This window comes from Nicotiana tomentosiformis, chromosome 8 (assembly GCF_000390325.3).
Source record: "Nicotiana tomentosiformis chromosome 8, ASM39032v3, whole genome shotgun sequence".
Taxonomy (NCBI): Eukaryota; Viridiplantae; Streptophyta; class Magnoliopsida; order Solanales; family Solanaceae; genus Nicotiana; species Nicotiana tomentosiformis.
The window spans coordinates 117,821,720-117,843,929 of record NC_090819.1 but is presented as its reverse complement, the minus strand read 5'-3'; the positions used below and the strand labels follow the sequence as shown (position 1 = coordinate 117,843,929).

At 36.7% G+C, this 22,210-nt stretch overlaps 2 protein-coding genes across 3 annotated transcripts; both read right to left on the bottom strand.

Moving 5' to 3' along the window:
* Nucleotides 1-2,492: 2,492 nt before the first annotated feature.
* On the bottom strand, nucleotides 2,493-5,374 carry LOC104102768 (expansin-like B1). The gene is made up of 4 exons (XM_009610586.4): nucleotides 5,142-5,374; nucleotides 4,312-4,418; nucleotides 3,429-3,740; nucleotides 2,493-2,949 (listed from the first exon to the last, which is right to left on the bottom strand). Exons 1-4 carry the CDS (start codon nucleotides 5,281-5,283, stop codon nucleotides 2,746-2,748), a joined length of 765 nt encoding a protein of 254 aa, XP_009608881.1. The 5' UTR covers nucleotides 5,284-5,374; the 3' UTR covers nucleotides 2,493-2,745.
* Nucleotides 5,375-9,754: 4,380 nt separating this feature from the next.
* LOC104102751 (ATP-dependent Clp protease proteolytic subunit-related protein 4, chloroplastic) lies at nucleotides 9,755-16,704 on the bottom strand. 2 transcript variants are annotated; one of them, XM_009610569.4, is made up of 8 exons: nucleotides 16,387-16,704; nucleotides 13,370-13,573; nucleotides 12,727-12,782; nucleotides 11,165-11,291; nucleotides 10,893-10,970; nucleotides 10,418-10,531; nucleotides 10,212-10,325; nucleotides 9,755-10,139 (listed from the first exon to the last, which is right to left on the bottom strand). In XM_009610569.4, exons 1-7 carry the CDS (start codon nucleotides 16,642-16,644, stop codon nucleotides 10,254-10,256), a joined length of 909 nt encoding a protein of 302 aa, XP_009608864.1. In that variant the 5' UTR covers nucleotides 16,645-16,704; the 3' UTR covers nucleotides 9,755-10,139; nucleotides 10,212-10,253. The 2 variants fall into 2 exon arrangements, with proteins under 2 accessions (XP_009608864.1, XP_009608870.1); XM_009610575.4 differs by having other exon boundaries at nucleotides 9,755-10,133; nucleotides 16,387-16,702.
* Between the last annotated feature and the right edge of the window lie 5,506 nt (nucleotides 16,705-22,210).

Here is a 22,210-nt window from a genome sequence, read left to right as displayed (position 1 = left end):
AGTACGGGGGCCCCGAGGCCCCGACCAAACATACCAACAAGTTTAAAATCATAAAACGGACTCGCTCACACCCTCAGAACGAGGAAATCAACATTAAAACTAAGAATCGTGACCCAAAACCAATAGAATCAACTTATGAACTTCAAATTCTTCCAACTTACTCTGAATGCGCCGAAACATACCTAAACTATTCGGAATGACTCCAAATTTTGCGTGCAAATCTTAAATCACCATACGGAACTATTCTCAGGCTCAGAAGCCCAAACAAACCTTGATAACAAAAAAATCTACTCCAAATCAAATTTAAAAAACTTTTAAACCTTCAATAAGCCAACTTTCAACATTAAGCGCCGAAACGCTCCCGGATCATCCAAAACCCGATCAGAATATACGCCCAAGTCCAAAATTATCATACGAACCTATTAAAACCGTCAAATCCCGGTTCCGAGGTCGTTTACTCAAAATGTTGATCAAAGTCAAACTTAGCCTTTTAAAAGTCAAACTAAGGAACCAAGTGTTCCGATTTTAACCCGAACCTTTCCAAATCCAGAACTTACCATCCCCGCAAGTCATAAAATAGTAAGAGCACATACGGAGAGTCTTATTTAGGGAAATGGAAATCTAGAAAGCAAAACGACAGGACGGGTCGTTACAAAGAAATTTAATTTCTGTAATAAAACTTGAAAATATAAAAAATACAGTCTCAAAAATAACTTCATAACAATAGTTTTACAATTAATCTACATTACTTGTTGTATCCATTGTGCTAGATATTAGCATGATTCCCCTATATGTCGACTTCAAGAAAGTTCCATCAACTACTACAACTGGCCTACAATGCTCCCAGCCCTTGATGGACGTACTAAGTGCAACAAATGCATACAAGAAACAGTTATCTTCAGTCTTTTGCAATTTCACTACCGATCCCGGATAAGTCTTCTCCAGAATATACAAATAACTCAGCAAGCGACTGTAGGAATCAGTAGGATGACCTCTCAAAAATTTCAAAGCCTTTTCCTTTGCTCTTCAAGCTTGCATGTATGTTAAGTTCATACCATGATCCGACAACATGTCCGTTTGTATGTCTTTTGGTGTGTATATTATCTTAGGATCCGCATATTTTGGCATCACCATGCTGCCAACTACTATTGCAGTAGATTTGCATTGTATATATGTGTTGTCCATCAAAGAGCATGTGTACAAGCTGTTGAATTTTCGAACCTTGAACAATGCTGAATCATTTATGTTGGTGGACTTAAAGTGTCACGTACAATTGTCTCCAACACATACGAGGCAGTAGCTACAGAATAAAAATAATTCAAAAAATGTTATGCAAATTGTAGCTACAGAATACGAGGCTATTTATGCACAACAACTTGTCTTAAATAATTTATATACAAAAAAATTACAACTTATACAGAATATGAATTTGACAAATAAAATGTTCCTACCTTCTTGCACTAGATCTTTTCACCTTAAATTGAAACTTATTCATGACAGAACAGTGCTTCATTGTACTGACAATTGTTTGCTTGTCTTGGTAAACTTGGCCTACTTCAATTACATTTGGCGTATGTTCTGTTATGATGATACTTTTATATTCCACAATTGCCGGAGATGTTTGCATATCAATCAACTTCACTGTTCCTGATACTTCTCCAATTGTGTTACAGTTACTTGACAATTGTACCACGTTAGTATTATAATAATCAGATGAACCTGCACTCAATTAAAAGTATAGTAATTCAGACGTCTGTATATTCATGTGTTCAATATTTGATAATAATGTTTCAAATAGTATATAGGAACGAAAAAATCCAATTTGAATTAGAGCTCATATTTTAGCCCATGGAAAATGAGTCTAAAAATGGCCCATGTATAAATTGAACACGTAGCCCGAATAACAAAGTATCAAATGGGTGTGGATTTCAACAAAAAGGAATTAACTTAAATAGCCAGCCGAGAACTTAGTATACATTGTAAAATAAATTTATGAAGTTAGTATATAGGATAAAATAAATTTATAAAATAAGTATACAGGATAAAATAAATATTTTAATTTTAATTATATATCGTGTTAACTGGAGTTTTCAGTAAGCATACCGCGTAGATTATCCTTTAATTTTTGAACCTAAAGTTCTTTGCCCGGGTCAAAAATTAAAGTTCTTTGATGAATATATCTAATAGGAATAACTATTGAAATACAACAACAACCAAGTATAATCCTACTAGTGGGGTCTGGGAGGGTAGTGTGTACGCAGACCTTATCCCTACCCTGGAATAGAGAGGTTGTTTCCGATAGACCCTCGACTCCCTCCCTCCAAGAACTCCTCACCTTGCTCTTGGGGTAACTCGAACTCACAACCTCTTGGTTAGAAGTGGAGGGTGCTCACCACTAGAGCAACCCACTCTTGTCCTAGGAATAACTCTTGAAATGATTCTCATTATACAAGCTAAAACTTTAGATATGTATTATAAAAAAAGAAAAAAGATTATTAAAAATCTCACTATTTATTTATTTATATCACCACAATTCATCGCCTATACAGCCCATACAACATCACAATTTTCTTAATCTTCTGAGTATCGTTTATTCGATGAATATATATATATATATATATATATCTTTAGGTAAAACACTTAAAGGAGAATGCAATCACATTACATTGAAGAAAAGAAAATGAAAACAATTAAAGTAGGAAAAGCAAGCCAAGCCTAGTGCCTAAGTAGTTCTCTATGGGGAATTTAGTCGAGCAGAAGGTTGGTGTCATAAGCAATGCCAGCCTTCCATTCGTCGGGAAGAACATCGGCGAGCTGCACCCACTTGACCTCCCCATAGGCAGAGAAACTCAGTTGAACCCTGAATGTGAGTGATCCTGTTGGTGGATTTGGCATGTCCCATACTGCTCCATATGCCTTTCTCATCCCCCTCCACTCCTTGCAATCAGCCTGCACAAAATCAAGCAAAGCTCCACCTTCAAGATTTTTAGCAGTGAACCCCGGTTATCATTATCATCAAAAGATTCTTAGAAATGAACCTATTATAATATTTATATACTTTTTCATCTACCGAATGTAAATAATTTCTGGTGCGGACTAAAAGGTAAGTTCATATCTACTATTTGTTACAATTTCAGTTGATAAGAAGTTATTTAATGATTTTCGAACATGTACTTGTTTTGAGTTCCTATTTATTTTCTATCGGAATCTATGGATTGATAAGTCGAAATATTTGATTTTTTTAGAGTAATTCATGCAAAATTTGTTACTTTAACGTAACCAAAAAAAATTGTAACGTTATTATTATATATAGTGGATAAAGTTCAGTAAATTATTAGGGAATGCACCATAGCCTATCATTAATTATTACTGGTACTACTACTAAAGTGGTCTAAAAACAACCAGACACATATATATGTAGGACTTACCTGCCAAACTTCGACAGCTTGAACGTCAAATGCACCACTTAAATAGATTGGGACAATGGCCAAATAGTTAGGAAACCTGCTGTTTTCATGAACTTTGATCATAAAATTGTAACCATAGTAACGGCAAGGAATCCTGCGATATTCAACGTCAACAACTCCGTAGGCCAATAAATGACTAGCCATTCCTGGACTAGCCATTTCTGAATAGGCACGTACACTTAGTATAAAATCTGTATGGTCTCCTTCCCCATAATCTGTCACTACTATTTTTGTGCCCTCGTCTGTACAATGACCTGGTACCTTGCACCTAACCTACAGTTTGTAATTTACAGAAACAAAATCAAAATAAAATGAAGAATATCAACATATAGGAAACTAAAGTACAAAAATAATATAGGAAATGAAAATTTTTGTTTCTTTTTGGGTTGTTTTTTAAATTTTTTTATGGTTTCGTGGAATTAAAAAGACAGTGTTATAACAACCGGACTACAACTCCTATCTCGAAAAGATAGAAATTTGTGAGGGAAAGATAAAATTAATTTTTATTTTTTTTGTGCTTCTCTTCCCTAACTTTGATCATAATTAATTTACCAGAAATTACAAATAAGAATGTAATCATGCATGAACTAATCTTTTGATTTCCAAATTTTAAATAAAAAATTCCACCAAAAATAAAAAACTTCCCTTTTCCACAATTTTGATGGTTAAGTGGGTGTCATTTTCATCGCTTTCTAACAGTTCAAAACAGAAAGGATTATGTTTAGTATAGCTACTATAGTATATGATTAGCCAATGACTAATCAAAAACAAAGTGCAATTGGATGGTTTTAATTATTTGCATATGAAAAAAGACAAGTGGCATAAAAGGATATATAATTAATACCTGGTAGCAAGCACCGCAGCCAGTTCCATTTCTGTAGAGCCTAGAAACTCCACTCACTTTCCCATCATAAATTTTCCTCCCATATTCACCAAATCCACATGCTCCACCTGTATTATTTTGTAACAACATTTTTAATTACCTTATAACCTTAATTGTACCATAATATAAGTAAAATGCCGGTTTATAGACACACAAATACAATACGAGTTATGGAACTGTGAGCTCTTCTTCTAACTATGAGCAACTTGTATTTAACTTCCCATACTTCTTTTCATGTATCCCCCGGATTAGTTATTTATCATCTATCCTATTTTTTTAGCTTTATAAATATATGAATATGTTAGTAACATTTTGTTTTAACCCATTCTTAACCCGCCCAAATTCAACCTAAAACACCGGATTGTTGGCGGAGCCAAGAATTTTGCAAAAGATGTTCAATGTTTAATATATATCTATTAAAAGTAATTTTTGACCTATATAAAAAGGGCAGTTCGGTGGACAAATCGTTCCGCATTCACACGGTCGGGGAAAGGGTTGCACCCACAAGGGATATGATGTAGATAGCCTATCTTAACGTAAGCATTAGTGGCTGCTTTCATTGCTCGAACTCGTGACTTATAGGTCACACGGAGACAATTACTTGACCTACATACATAATATAATTTTTTATATACTTGTTGTAACTTTCTGACGAAGGATGTTCAATTGAACACATTTTACTATATGTGGCTAAGCCACCACGTTTGCCACGTCTATCAGTACTTTATAGGGGAAAAAATGCTAGTGCAGATAATAAGAAGAGAATGTTAAAAAAGAAATAAAATACATACTAGGGGTTCCATAGCAATCGGGGCTGCCATAATAGGTTGCTCTAGTGTAGAGGGAATTGGCTTCTTCACAATAGCAAATTGCAGGAAAAATCAGTGTCACTAGTAGAAAAATGCAGTGGTTTTTGAGTGCTACTAAACTCATATCTAATGCTAAAGTTCAAACCTACTTAGACAAATATCCAAAAGGAATATCAATCAAGATTCTAAGTAAGAAGTGGGATGTGAAGTGATGAAATGAAACGGCTATATATATAGTTGAAGTTTTGAACTATTGGAAGCAGCCAACGAGGCCATTTTTGTTAATTTATGCATTATTCTTTTTCTACATGATTTATTCCACTAAGGAGTAGGGAATTGCAAGTGGAAGATGGGGGTTAAGTACTTAGACTTGATACATTATTTTATGTAGAAGAAGACATCTGTATTGACTCCAAAAGACCATTTCATCATTCTTTACTCCAAATTAATGGCATGCCATATAGTATGAAAAGTACAAAAGGCATAATTTATATTTTATGCAAATAACAAGGTATATCTAATTAATTATTTCGTACTAAACATTTATTTTCCAATTATTTAACTCATTGTGTAACTTTTAGCTACCATAGCACCTCCAGTTCTATATACTATTAGCGACAAGAAGAAATATCTTTACTTGCACCTCTTATAATCTAAACTAATGTGTATATCCACCATCGACATTGGAAGAATTATACTTACGTCTTATTTCATTTTCTGTTTTTTAATTTTTTTTTATTTTTATTTTTATCCATCTCACATGACAGAAAAACATTTATAATTAGAAGTCACTATTATTAGACGAAATTAAATTCTATGCATTGATGATTTTAAAAACTATTTACAGGTCACTTAAGTTAATTATAGGTAAATTTCTAGAATATGTAAGCATTAATTGGTATTAACATATAATTAGAATAAAGTGATAATAAAAAAAAATTACACTATCAATGTATATAATGTAGATCCCTGTTGAATAATACTATATTGAATTGATTGGTTAAGCTAGTGCAGAGGAAAGTATAGGTGGCCAATATCCAGACTGCTTTCTTCCTCTTTATCCTCCTATGTGTCTTAGAATCAGTAGTGTGGCGGCTAAGGAATAAAATCATAAAAAGAAAAAATGGAAGAAAAGTATTACTGGACTTTGTAATAAGATAATTTAACCCTTGATTATGTCATAACATCTTGTACTAATTTACATTATGAAAAACGTAATCATGACGATTGCCCACGAAATCCTATCCCTCCCAACTATTTGTTTAAAATTTTTACAAGCCAAATTAACTTGAACCAATAGACATTTGGCTCAAAGCCAGATTACAAATTTTGTGCAACTCATTCAACTAAATCCAAAGGGTATATATACTTGCTTAGAACTTAAAGGTGAAAACAGATAATGAGATTGCAGGTGTGAATGATACAAATATTAAACCATTAAGGTAACGGGTGAAGCAGCCCATAGCAATTATAAACAATTTTAGGAGATTGTTGCATAATATTTGTAACAGCCCAACATGTTAGTGATATTGTCTGTTTTTGGCCTAACCCCGTACGGCTTTAAAACGCGTCACTAGAGTCTAAGGCATGTCGATATACCCATCATCACTCTCGTGTTTTGTCGCTGTGAGATTCAACTAGGATGTCACATAATATATGTAACAGCACAACCCTCTAGTAATATTGTCCGCTTTGGGCCTAGGCCTACACGACCTTAAAACGCGTCACAAGGGTATGAAGTGTGTTTACTTATATAACCAGCATATTTCTTGTATTTTGTCGACGTGGGATTCTCTTAGGACCTCAAGGTCCTTGCTGAGGTTTAATTTGCCCCACCACTATTCAAGGTTGCACGCGGAGTGACTCTGATACCATATGGAAGTCCAGCCCTCTAGTGATATTATCCGCTTTGGCCCTAGGCCCGCACGGCTTTAAAACACGTCACTAGGATACGAGACCTATTTACTTATATAACCAACATATTTCCTGTATTTTGTCGATGTGTTTGTCTAGGGTGTCACAATATTATATATCTCTAACAAGGTGATATGAAATAGCGAATGATAGGACATAATAAAAAAGAATATCTATATGCACATAATTTAAGAATATGTTCATGATAATATGTTTACTTAAAACCCTATGCTTTTTAGGAGTCTCTTAACCTTATCAAAGAAATTTATGCCCAAAAATACATATAATCGACTTCTACTTGTTTAGAATTTAATCATTGTTGTTGGTGTTGCAGTTGTTCTAACAAGGGGATATGAACTTGCTTACTAGGCAATATTGGATTAAGTTGCCAGGTCAGGTTTATGAGCAATTGGGATACTAAACTACTTGTAAGAACCCCAATGTTTGGTTCAAACGCACTAAGAAGCTGTCAAATAAAGTAAATGCTCTAGTCATATGTATCTAGTAAGAATACGTACAACTTGATTAAAAAGCACAAAACCAGACTCAAAATCTGGGGGAAAAGCACTCAGCTTCTTATTTATTTCGTTAACTTTTGCTTGGCTACTTGGAAGAAATGGTAGGGTGACTTCCAATATTTGTCATCCACTTGGAGTTATCAAAAGCATTATTATTTAATTGGTGTTCCTCTAATCAATAGCGCTTTGAGTTGTACACTGATTACTTTTATTAGAGATTACCATGCAATAAAGTGACGATATAAGGAGTATGTTTAACTGATTAAAAGTAATTGATGAGCAATTGAGCATCAAGTGATAATAATTATAAATAATTATTTACATGTTTGAAGATTTTTTATTTTTTTTGTTAAAGTGAGTGAAATGAACTTAGGATTTTTAAAGTATTTATACATGAAAAAGAACGAACAACGAAAGTTGAATGAAAGAATTAAGGACTTTGTTCTGTAAGGTATTTTGGAATTTGAAAAAATATTAGAAATAAAATAATAAAAATCTTGATCAAACCAAAAGTGTTTTTAACTAGTATAAGTGGCTAGTGGCAAACTTGTGATATTTGACTAACTTTAGCTTATAAATACTTAACTTGCAAATATTTTTATGTTGAACAAATGTATAGATAAGCCAAAAAGTGCTTTTACACACTCGATTGACCAACTTATAAACCTGTCCAAACATCATTTAAGATGCATGTTGTCTAAATGACACTTTACACATTGATGCAATGGGCACCAACATATTTTCTATTAGGTACTTTCAGAAGTTGAAGACTCCAACATGTCACTATACAAATCTCAATTTCAAGTTTAAAAGTTGTTATCAGTCGTGATTCAAAATCTCAGTGCAAATAACTTAAATAGAAAGATAGTTCCATACTACATTGTTTATCAATAGTTTAGAAATAATAAGAACAAAATTTATTTTAATTTACATCTGGGTCGATTTAGTTTTATTCAAGTCGGAACCAAATAAATATAAAAGTTTTAAGCTTCAAACAAACTCCACTCATCTTCAAGACTATCAGATTAAGGAATTAATTAACCAATCCCACCCAAAGAAATTCTAGGAAGTTACAGTGCACAAAGCATCTCGCATCCATGCAAGGTACGGAGAAGGGTCGCACACTAAGGGGTGTGATGTAGACAGTCTACCCTAATGCAAGCATTAGTGGCTGCTTGCACAGCTCGAACCGGTCACATGGAAACAATTTTACCGTTGCTCCAAGACAACTTTACGAAGTTGGTAAACATAGTCTGCAAAATTCTAACAAGAACCTGGCATTGCCCATCTTCCCAAGTGAGAGCTTTTATAATGCAAGTCAAGGCATGTTAACCACCAAGTTACCGACCCTCTCAAATTCACATAAAATCAAAGTAAGGAGCATAATAAATTTGCAACTCAAATCCCCTGTACTTTGGCACCATATATGAGAAGATGAAACAGAAAAAAAAAAAAAAAAGATCAAGAAGCTGACAGTAAGCACCAAAAGCAAACACAGTACCGAATTCTTGGACAGTGACCCTAATGGGCTTGAACTGGTAAGCAAAATTCGACTTTCCATGAATGGGTCCAATCCGCTATGAAAAATTATGTAAACACTTGTAAAGCTTAGAGAAATCAGTTATAAAAGTTCAAATTCAAGCTGTCACTCTTTAATATCTGCTTCATACACTTGTCTTATTAGGATAAATGGAGAAGGTCAGCTATTATGAGCTTAGAAACTTAAACAGGAAAAAGTCAGAGAGAAAAGTTATAATGAAGCTACTAATCAACCAGCAAAAGGGTAACAATCAAAAGTTGTTGCTGCGAGTTGTAAAGCAAAATCCCCACCAAGTTAAAACTAGAAATTTCCTCTCTCCAGATGTCTCTCTTTCCAAGTTTTGCACCAGGAAAAGAGACAATTATTGAAATGGTGGAGCGCCCACGAAAAGAACTAGCAATTTCAGTTCTAGAATACGTAGTTGGTCATGTAGTGTGTACCATTCAGTTAAATTAAATATGGGAATCATCAACATTAAGTAAATGGTGGAGATGAATGAAGACTTGTGCAGATGCAAACATCTGTCTGATTGAGGAATATGATGGATTGATGGAAAGTCCAGATGGAAGGTCTCAATTTATCTGCCAACAAAACCTTCGCTAGTCATTGTTACAAAAGAAAGATGGACTAAATGAAGTAATTGATACTTCAGCATTCAACAATGAAACATCAGTCTCATTGTTTTGCCTTTCTGAGGTCTCCACTTAAAAGTTAGTGTACAGAGACTTGCAGTTGAAATATCATACTGAAATGTTGGAACATCTAAGAACTAAACTGTCTAAATAGTTCCAATCTTTACACGCGTTCTATAAGCTATTCCGCTGAGCTAACACAGAATGCAGAATCTAAGTGACTAAGATCCGTATAAAACAATTACAATAGCTGTCACAATTGGGGACCTCACACAAAGTTCGAGGAAATCTGTGGACAAAAGGAAGTGCTCACAACTAGAAATAGCCTTGTTGATGAATTGCCGGTGAAAGGTAGGTGCCAAATGTAATCCTGAACCTAGAAATGAATTATCAGGTTTGAGATTGCTTACTTTGCGAAGCAAAATAATATTAGTTAGTGAATTCTTACCTCAATCCTGTGGTTTCATGGCTGATGGGACTCTGACTACTTTTAGATAAGTTGGGCCTTCTTTAGATCAGATATAACTCCTCTATCTTCTCTTCCCCTCTCATTGTATAGAACCTTTAGACATTTAAGTTAAAATGTAAACTGCAGGTCCTTTCATATCCGGAAGCAAGTAAAAACAAAAATTGATAGTTATTTCATGGAGATACCTTATCAATAATTCCATATTCTACTGCTTCACTAGGACTAAAGTACTTCGGACGTCTTATGTCTGCTTCAATCTCCTCAGGTGATTTTCCAATATGCTTTGAATACAATTTCACCTTAAAAATAAATGTGTACAGTTAGAAAAATAGGCTAATTAATACAGTGCTCATCTTCGATCCTGCAGAAATGTGTATCACAAAACAACAACAACAACAACAACAACAACCACCCAGTGAAATCTCACAAGTGGGGTCTGGGGAGGGTAGTGTGTACGCAGACCTTACCCCTACTCCGGAGGAGTAGAGAGACTGTTTCCGATAGACCCTCGGCACAATAAGATGAAAATGAGACAGTGTAGCAGTAACAGCAAAGGATATCACAAAACAGAAAACAGAAATCCTTAAAAAGTGCAAAGTTGTCCCTTGAACTTTTGTCACAGTACGCAAGCATTAGCTTAACAGAAATTTTAAAGATTACCAATTCCGCTTTGACGTTCTTTACTTCTTTCCTCATGAGCTCGACATCTGTTGCTTGACCCTGAAACCGAGCAATTGGCTGCAAAGGTATATATGCATTAGAAATTCCATCTTTAATATCAGTCATGATTATGTGTTTGTAAGATTGCATTTTTTTAGCGGAACTCAGGGACAGGTCATAGTCTTATAGAGAATATTTTAGACGACATAATCAAGGAATGGGAAGAAAACAGGGAGAAAGGAAGACAGAAACACAAAAGGTCTCCAAATGACCTGCTTAATCATAATTGTAGATGAGGGCAATGCAGCACGATTTCCTTTTGCACCAGCTGCTAAAAGCAAGGCAGCTTCTCCCCATGCATTTCCAACACAGAGAGTAAATATAGGTGGCTTGACATATCTGCAGCAAAAAGTAAAGGTGTCTGTTGCAGATTGCTACAAGAAACAAAGGAGTCCCAGAAGAATAATGCTTTCATTAAGTTCCTCAAGTGTAGCGGAAGCGAGGGCGGGCATGAGAGCAGAAATTTCAGAAGATGTTGATGTTGAGGGCACCTATAAATAATATGCATACAGAAATTTTTATGTCGGCCATTTTTGCAGTTAAAAAACGTGCTTTAATTTTCACACATTACTTGTTAAACTGCTAATAAAAAACTATACAAACTGTTGAATTGTGTGAACCACTGCATCTATAAGCTTAATGTGCTAGAGATTGGACATTTTAATTATTTTAGGCCCGACATGCCCCCTCACACGTAGCATGATTCTTTTCCTTAGGTTAAGCGTGTGAAAATATTTTTTAGATGGGTGGTGAGACTCATACCAAGGACCATTGCTTGCTTTAATACTACGTTGAACTGTGTGAACCACCTCATCTACATAATTTAACTGTTACAGAGCAGACAATTTTATTAATTTATTTCAGATCCTTAATACAAACTTTAGCTGAATAAAAAAGATTTCAAGAATGGCTATAAATTATAAGCTCGGATAACGAATAGTTTAGTATGAAAAAGAAGAGTCTAAAGTTACATTTTGGTACAAGCAAGGAGCACTGTCTTGCAAATTGTGAGAACTGCAAAATAGGAAACACAGACAGGCAATTGCTCATTTCGACTGGAGACCTACGTTTTCTATGGCAATACACTGTAAAATACTACACGACTTGGGTTTAAACCACCCACCCTCTTCTTTCTGAAAATCCAAATTTTGATAAGCTAAAATATGATGCACACCTCTTACCTTGTACAAATCATCCGGTATTTAATCCTACATATTCAGTTGCCAAAATAACTTGACAGTGCATTCTCTAGTTGCTTCTTGCCATGTGATTATAACGAAAACTAGAATATGGCAAGAGTGCAAGCACAATGGCTCCAGTCCTCTGTACAATATACTTTTTTTATAAGCTGTCCCAAATATGCTTCTGAGTGAAGATCCTTCGGAGCAAATATACAGAACCATACTTATCAGCAGATCAGCCTATCACAGCTTTCTCATTTTCTGGTGCACCTTTATCACATCAATTTATTACTTGAGAGAAGCTAACCAAGGTCGAACACTTTCACATCTTTTTTTCTTTTTTTCCCCTGGTAAAGATATATTAAGAATGGCAAGTCCAAAATAACCACCAGACAAATCTCAAGCATCCATTCTAAATCTATCTTGTTGAAGAACCAAAAGCCTATCTACACAAAAATCTTACCGTTCAGGTCTTTTATCACAGAATCACTACCAGAAAAACAAATTAGTAAAAAAAAACATAAAACAACGCTAAAGAGACATCTTCAAATATGACTCGAATGAGCAAAATGGATAGAGAAGCAATATGTAACCTCATAACATCATATATGGCAAAAGCCTCTGTCTCATAACCCAACTTCTCACCACCCTGTAAAATAGAAAATTATCTGAAAGTAAGTATGATAAAAACATGTTCGAATTATACGTAATCAAAAGTAAATAGGGTTCAAATTAAGTCTAGTAGAAACTCAAACTTAGCTTACAACAGCTATATATTTAGGATCTCATAGAACTGCCTGTATAGTGCATTTCTGAAACTAGAAATGCAGCAAGAGTGGCTTTCACAATCAATTGTCAATATCACACTCACTTTCCTTCAAGTTGGAAGAATATAAGGGTCAAATTGGTAAAACAAAAGGGTCTTAGTTGTTTCTAACATGATCCTAACATAGATCAAGCACAGTGCCTGAAGCAATAAATTATAACCAGTTTGAGTTTATCCTCTAGCAAGCAATACCTACAGAAGAACCGCAGATTAGCAACTATTAAATGGAAGAAAACCCCTCTCTATTTGATACATTGATACCAAACTCCAACTTCTTGTATAAAGCTATCTCGTTGGAAAATTAGTGAAGCGAAAATTTCAATACAACCAGCTGCGTTTGACCGGAAAATCAAGGATATAAGATAATGAAAAATACAAGGCAAAATGAAAAGAAAGCAACCAGTTTTTACCTTGGTTGTGCCAGTAGAATTCACATAAAGATAGATTGGCTTTTCCTCATCCTCATACTGAAGGTAAAGAAATTCAGCTAGTATCAATTCCGTCACTGATGGAACTAGAGACATGCCCAAGTAAACGATTCGATTCTTATACAAGTAAGATGCTAAATCTGGAGGAGGTTGCTCCCATGCACTTCCCCTTGAGAAAGGAATAACCTGTCACCAAAAATGTGCACATGTTTAGAGCACTAAAGTCCCAGTACAAAATACCAATACTACTTTCTGTTAAAAATTCCATCACATTAATGAGGAAAAATAGGTACATACAAAAGTGTTCTTTTTTTCTTTTTGAACTGTAGGTATCATTCAAAAGTTTGTGTACTTCCTCCGAGGCCGCTGCCTCCACTAATTTCTATTCTAGTGACCCAAAATCTTCAAGTCAATCGAGAAAATATCATCAGCAGTTAATATAAATATGCCTTTTTCTCCCATGTCACCAGACAATCCATCTAACAATATTTACAGTGGATAAGAAACATAGAACCCAATGAATTGCAGATCACTTTCCCAAGGCATATCAAACCAGTTTGAACAGAGTTCCTAATTTAACAATTGTAGCCACATAAACTGTTCCACGTTCTATTTTGCTTTATCGCAGTCCTATCTATTTTTTTCTTGTACCTCTGCTATCATCAAACTCTTCAATAAGGTCTTTTGTTCAGGCCACACAGTGACTTAAAACTCTAATGCAGCCAAAAATAAAATTCTTCAGATCAAATGATTAGCCCTGACCATGTTAATCTTTTTTTTCTTCTATTTTTTTGATGAAAAGGTAGGAAGTTTATTAAATAGTACCAAGTAAGTACTGAAAATAGAGCATCCTTCTATAGATTGAAGAACTGCATAAGATGTAAAAGTGAGTCCAAATAACAATACTCTTCTTACTCCACACATAAAATCAAATCTTTCTATAACAGTCTCGTTTGTACCGACATTTTTTGTTGCTATAGCGAAGTGCTGTTATAGAGAATATATATTATAACATAACATGAAAAATTAGTTCCAAGGAAAACTTGTCCGTTATAGTGAAGTTTTGTTATAGAGGATGACTGTTATACAGAGGTTTGATTGTCCCGGATTTTTAAACATCCGGCCTATCCAATTGAAATATCGTCCCTCCTATCACAAAAGCACCCATTATTTCTCTCCATCCTAGCATTCCAGATGTGTAATTAGGAACAGCATTCCACAACTGTCCACTGCCATTGGAAAAGATCTGTTTATACCAGCTGCTTAGAGAAAGCTTGATACTTCCTGGCATGACCCATTTGGTCCGTGTTTCCTGACAATTTCAATCTTCAAACTACCTAAAGGTAGATAAAGCTGCTGAACCTTAATTGCAAAGTTTGGAGTTTAGTTTGGCAATAACAGTTACCGGTTGGAAGTATTGTCAGACAACAATTGGATGTTTTCTAAATGTTTCCCATTGCCTATCATCTTCTACACCAGATTTGCAATAACTTCTGAGAATCCCTTTTTATCAAAAGAGAATCATGTGCTTGACTACATATGGACAATGGCACAATATAGCTTTGGAGCACAAACACTCATCCATGATATCCAGAGACCAAATCTCTCAAAAGAAAGCACTGATTATTAATTTCTTCCTTTTTTATATGGACTTCAATTTAATTTAAACAATTAAACTCCTTCACCATAAACCATAAAGCTCTTCGACATATTCTTGGGTGTTTACAGTTTTGTTTGAGGAGTTTAGTATCTAAATTCAATTATTCAACCCATCCTATGTATTTCAAAAAAAAAAAAATCTTACCAGAAAACAAAGAGGCGTAACTCGTTATCCGGTATGACGGTTTCATTTTCCTAGTTGAGTTGACTAACTCATGTTTTGGATGCTTTTACATATGCAAGAGAGATCTTAACTTTTATATGCTTGTGAAGTTAGCTTAGTAATCCATTTTCTTAGAATGTTTAGTTTAGTTTACTTTTTGGATGTCTTAAAATGGTTCGGATCTTTGAATATTTCTACACATATTCTCATTATCCACTTTACGAAACCTTTTTGTGCTACTACGATAAATATGACACACAAACCAAATCGCTGAATTACCATAGTTATGTGCTGGCAGTTTCTACAAAACCAAACCAAACAATAAACTGCCAAACTGCTAAGTCCCAACATTTTAAAGGCTATCATATCCAAACAACTAAGGCAGATGAACTTTGAGTTTCTAAATTGTTCTTCTTTTTTTTTCTATAAAGATAGTGCTTGTCAGCTAGTGGTCACCTTGACTAGACTATCCCACTGGGTATGTACTACCTCCCCCAGCACAACTGCATCGGAACCAGGTAACTATACCCACCAAGGCTTAGGTGGATGGAAAGAAATCATCTACATTTTTAGTTTATTTTTTGGGACCGCTGTTGAGATTTAAACCCTGTCTCCTGTGGTTTTCATCCTAAGGACTCGTCGAGCTATCGCTGTAGCACCCCCGAGGGAGGACAACACTTATTAATAAAACTAATTTAATACTTAACTAATTTACTAACAATCACAATATGTCAATACTAATTAACAAACTCCTCAATTCTGCCCATATATCATTACTCAACCCCTCCCTACAATGTTTTTTTATGACATCTGGTGTCCGGGCCGGCTTGGCGCACCTCAACTATTCTGCCGGCTACCTACTACCTTCCACTAGCACAACCCCTCCATACTATGTTGCACCAACCAATGTGTGATTACCACATTTTACTAGCATATAAGTTCCACCACGATAATTCATGGACCTACCCATCATTGCAGAGCTTCACCGGAGCAACACGCCATGTTAAAATTATCATCATTAAGTATTTTCCTTGTTTGTTCAGATTAAAAAATATGCCAATAGAAACAAAAGCTTGAAAAAAATTCCATTTCCTTTCAGATTGTACGTCTCAACCGCTCCTTTTAAATTTACCAATCAGTAAAAAACACCAAATTGGAAGCCAAAGCCGGTACTTACCATAGTGACAACGCCACGTTTGGGGCGAGAGCTAGAGGAAGAAGGTCGAAGAGAATCGGGTCGAATTCTATGACCCGAGAAGTCCGCGAGTACACTACCGCCGACGAATGGGGAGATAAAGCTCGTCGATAGAGAAGATTTCGGAGACGGCGAAAAACTCAGAGTCCGTTTGGGAGCTGACGAACGGCAGCTCGCCGGTGATGATAGCCGGACTCCCGTCGCCGGTGAAAATTGGGAAGCGATAGTCACAGCTTCCATTGTGTTTGGAACTCAAAGAGAGTGAAGAGTGAAGGATTGGATTAGAGTCTGGGGTTTGAATTGATGCAGACTCGGAGTAACCCGACTCGTATTAGACTCCGGGCCATACCACTTTGGGCTGATCCAATTCTCAAACAATTATGTATTGTATTTGCGTAGAAATGACGTGGTATAGTCACTTTTTAATATGGTATTTAGTTTTTATCCAGTATTTTTAATGTTAAGAAAAAATAACCATTATTCTATTAAAATTAATACGAAAAGATGTTTTTACCCTTTCTTTATGAGTGTTGTATAAATATTAAGGGGTCGTTTGGTTGCCGGTTAGAATTATGCACGTATTAGTTATACATGTATTAGTTATGCATGTATTAGTTATGTATGTATTAGTTATGCAGGAATAAGTAATGCAGGGATTAATTATGCATGTATTAGTTATGCAGGGATAAGTTATGCAAGGTTGAGCAATGTTGGGATTAGTTATGCATGGATTAGTTATGTGGGGATTATGTTAAGAGAAGTGGAAGTGTTAAACTACAGTTAGTTTAGGTGGTTAAGAGTAGAGTTAGCTAATGTTATTAGTTAAACTGTTAGAAAGGTTGTTAGGAGGTTAGTAACTAATTTGTAGTATAAATACACCGTAGATACTACAATGTAAAGCAAGAGCTCATTTCCTTTCTCCCTCAATAAAACAGTTACTCTGTTTCTCTGAGTTCTCTCTTAGATTCTTCTTCAAGTCGAGCTTCCAGCTTAGAGCTTCCTTAGCCATGGAAGCTAACATGGTATCAGAGCTCGTGATGACGATCTCAGTCTAATTCCTCGCTCAATTATGTGTATGTGTGTTACTGCGGTTCAGTCAAGCTATACTGAATTGTCTGAAAGTAACAACACCTCTGAGCTAGGGTTTGCGATTTAATCAATTAGAAAGCTTCATCAATGGCGATTGGAGACGAAACAAATGAAAGTACATCGAGACATGTGAATGCATTAGTAGCACATGTTGTTTTCCCCATAATTGATCATAATCATCCTCTTTTTCTTCAACCGACTGATACACCAGATAGCTCGCTCATTTCTCTTCAGCTAACTGGCTCAGATAACTATGATTTGTGGAGTCGATCTATGAGAATAGGTATATTAGGTAAAAGTAAACTAGGTTTGTAAATGGTCGATACCCAAAATCTAAGTTTGAATCTGAATTCCACGAGCAATGGGAAAAGGTAAATGTTGTAGTGCTCTCTTGGATTATGAATGATGCGCGCCTAGGGCTATTGAGTAGTGTCGTGTATGCTTCTAATGCTCATAAGGTGTGGGAAGATCTTAAGGAGAGGTTCGATAAGGTAAATGGATCTAGGGTTCTATACCTGCATAGAGATATTCATACACTAACACAAGGAACAATAAGGCCGATTACTTCTCTAAACTAAGGGGCCTATGGGATGAGTTTGATGCCCTCATGCCCTGTCCTGGTTGTCCATGCCCAGAATCAAAGAAATATGCTGAGCATTTTGAGTATCATAGATTACTCCAATTTCTGATGGGACTGAATGATACTTACTCTCAAGCTCGAAGTCAAATCATGATGATGTCACCAGTGCCTAGTATTAACAAGGCCTATTCTCTTCTTATGGATGTGGAAAGTCAAAGGAATCTGGCCAATTTCACTCAAATGATGCAAGTAGCAGAAGTTGCTGACAGCACTGCTCTGTATAGCAACAAAAATTCAACTACTGGTAATGGACAGTTTAGAGCTCAGAAGAAGACAGTGGTTTGTGAGTTTTGCAACTACAAAGGACACACCAAGGAAAACTGTTTCAAGCTAATAGGATACCCTCAAGTCTTCAAGTCTAACTTTAAGACAAAGAAGAAAGGGGGCAACTCTGAAGCATATGCTAATCATGTCAACACTACTCCTAACTACAATCCTACTGTGCAAAAAACTCAGATGCAGATGCAGTTTGGAGGTTTACAGGCAAAGGAGAAGGAATAACAGGTGGGCTACAGCAAATGCAAGTGCCTTCATCAACTGGATTTCAGCATGTGCCTCAGCAAATGCAGATGTCTTCACCAATTGGATTTCAGACTCAACAACAAGCACCAACTCCTTTCTTTACTTAGGAACAATATCAGCAGATAGTTCAGCTGCTTAACAAGGGGGCAGATGAAGGCCCTTCTGTCAGAGCTGCAACTGTAGGTAAACTGATAGCTCTATTATCCAATCATGTTAATAACAATTGGATAATAGATTCTGGATCTTCAAATCATATGACATCCACACTAGAGATGTTAAATTCTTGTTAGTCAGTTCCACCTCAAAAGGGAAGTAAGGTTCACTTGCCTATAGGAAATGTTGTCTCTATTTCACATATAGGAAAAGCAAGTGTGTTTAACTATCAGGATATCAGTAATGTGATGTACATACCAGAGTTTAAATACAACATGTTGTCTGTGTCTAAACTGACCAAGGAGTTGTAGTGTCTTGTGACTTTTTTTCCTGACTTCTGTATCTTTCAGGATTTTTACAGTGGTCAGGTGAAGGGGATTAGTAAGGAGGATCAGGGATTGTACCTACTGCAAGGCAAGTCATTAATAAGTGGTATACTGAAACATGATCCAGCTCCACTAAGGAATAAAACTCCTCAACAAGTATATGAGGTAAAGTCTGTACATAAAACTACTATGTATGGGAATAAGTTTGGTTGTGTGGCTAATGAATGTTCTAGTTCTAGTGTAATCTGGCATAGAAGTCTAGGTCACGTACCTCTAGATGTAATCAAGAAGTACACATCACAGAGTAACCTGAAAGACAGTCACACTCACTGCACAGTATGTCCTTTAGCCAAGAAAACAAAGTTACCTTACAAACTGAGCACAACTATTTCTAATACTGTTTTTGAACTGTTGCATTGTGATGTATTGGGGCCCTATGGGGTACCAACATATGATAGTAAAAGGTTCTTTGTTACTATTATGGATGGCTGCTCTAGGTTTACCTGGATTTCTTACTTGTCTCTAAGTCAGATACAGTGGTTGTTCTGAAAGATTTCCTAGCAAAAGTGAAGAATATGTTTTCTGCAAGAGTTAAGACTCTTAGAACTGATAATGGTAGTGAATTCTTCAATCATGAAGTCCATAATCTCTTGTCATCCGTGGGCATTATTCATCAAAGTACATGCACTTATACACCTCAGCAAAATGGAGTTGCTGAGATGAGACACGTGACAATTTTAGAGATGGCCAGAGCTCTGAGATTTCAGGCTGCTATTCCTTTAAAATTCCGGGGAGAGTGTGTGTCTACTGCTGTTTATTTGATCAACAGACTTCCCTCAAGAGTCATTGGTGAAAAATCACCTTTTGAGATGCTTTATTTGCATGCTCCATCCCTCTCACACCTCAGAGTATTTGTTTGTTTGTGCTATGCAACCTCACCCAAGGAATTGGACAAGTTTGCCCCAAGAGCAGTACCTGGAGCTTTTTTGGGCTATTCTTCAACTCAAAAGGGCTACAAGGTCTATGGTCTTTACTCAAAATCCTTTATTGTGAGTAGAAATGTGGTATTTCAAGAACACATTTTTTCCTTTAAACATCTACAAACCACTGTTACTCCCATGTTTCCTGTTCTAGACTTGCTTCATTCTACCACAGAAAAGCAGCCTTTGCATGAGCATTATGATACTTCTTTATCTCCCGATCCACCTCAGAGTCCAACTATGGACACATTCCCAACTGCCTCTCCACATGCTCAACATCATTCAGAGGAACCTGCTTCTTCAGGTTACTCTCCTTTTGCTATTGAACCTTGTGTTCCAGAGTCTTCACAGGCTTCTACTATGAACCTTAGAAGGTCATCAAGACCTATCAAACCACCCTTGTGGCTACAATATTACGTGACACAACCAGTCATCTCTCATACCTGTAAATAACCTATTTCCTCCTGTGTGTCTTATGACACTCTCAAACCATCTCATATACATACTCTTCTCTTACATAACCAAAATTCTTCAAAGAAGCAGACACAAACACCAAGCAGACTGAAGCTATGAAACTTGAAATAGCTGCTCTAAAAGACAACTACACATTGAGTATTGTGGACCTTCCTGCAGGCAAAACACCTATTAGGTACAAATGAATTTTCAAGATAAAGTTTAAGGCTTCGGGGGAAGTTGAGAGGTACAAGGCCAGGCTGGTAACCAAAGGCTATAGTCAGAAAGAGGGACTTGACTATACTGAAAATTTTCTCATGTTGCCAATATGGTAACAGTCAGGACAATCATTGCATTAGCAGAAGCTAAACAGTGGGACATCTACCAGATGGATGTGCAAAATGCCTTTCTCAATGGTGATATTCTAGAAGAAGTGTACATGCAGATTCCTGATAGGTTTGCTAGACAAAGGGAGTCTCACAAGGTCTGCAAACTACACAAGGCCCAGTATGGGCTCAAACAAGCCCCAAGGCAATGGAACAAGAAACTAACTGAGTGTCACGACCCGAAATACCCCAGGGCGAGACACTAGGTCTAATGAAGCCCTTATCAAGCAAATCTTTCAACTGCTCCTTCAATTCTTTCAACTCTGGCGGGGCCATGTGGTATGGCGGAATAGAAATAGGCTGAGTGCCCGGAGCCAAATCAATGCAGAAATCAATATCCCTGTCGGGTGGCATCCCCGACAGGTCTGCAAGAAACACCTCTGGAAACTCACGAACAACCGGCACCGAATCTATGGAAGGAACCTCCGCACTAGAATCGCAGACATAAGCCAAATAAGCTAGACACCCCTTCTTGACCATATATCGGGCCTTCACATAAGAGATAACCCTGTTGGTAGAATGGCCAAGATTCCCTCTCCAATCTAATCGAGGCAACCCCTGCAAGGCTAAGGTCACCGTCTTGGCGTGACAATCTAATATAGCATGATAAGGTGATAGCCAATCCATACCCAGTATGACATCACAATCAACCATGTCAAGAAGTAGAAGATCTACACGAGTCTCAAGACTCCCAATAGTGACCACAGACGAACGATAAACACGATCTACAATAATAGCATCTCCCACTGGTGTGGACACATACACAGGAGCACTCAAAGAATCACGGGGTACAACCAAATAAGAAGCAAAATAGAATGACACATAAGATTAAGTAGATCCCGGATCAAATAGAACTAAAGCATCTCTACTGCAAACTGAAATAGTACCTATGATAACAGCGCCAGATGACTCAGCCTCAGGCCTGGTTGGGAAAGCATAACATTGGGGCTGGGCCCCACCACCCTGAACTACATCCCTGGGACGGCCTCTAACTGGCTGGTCTCCACCTCTAATGGCCTGCCCTCCACCTCTAACAGTCTGGCCTCTACCTTTGGCTGCCTGACCCCTGCCTCTGGCTGGTTGAGCAGGTGGTGCAACAACTGGTGCCGGAACCATGGCACGAGAACTCTGATGTTGTGAGTTGCCCGTTGCCCGAGGGTAAAATCTAGCAATGTGCCTTGTATCACCACAAGTATAACATAACCTCGGCTGCTGTGACTGCTGACCCTGAAACTGACCTTGTCGACCTGAATAACC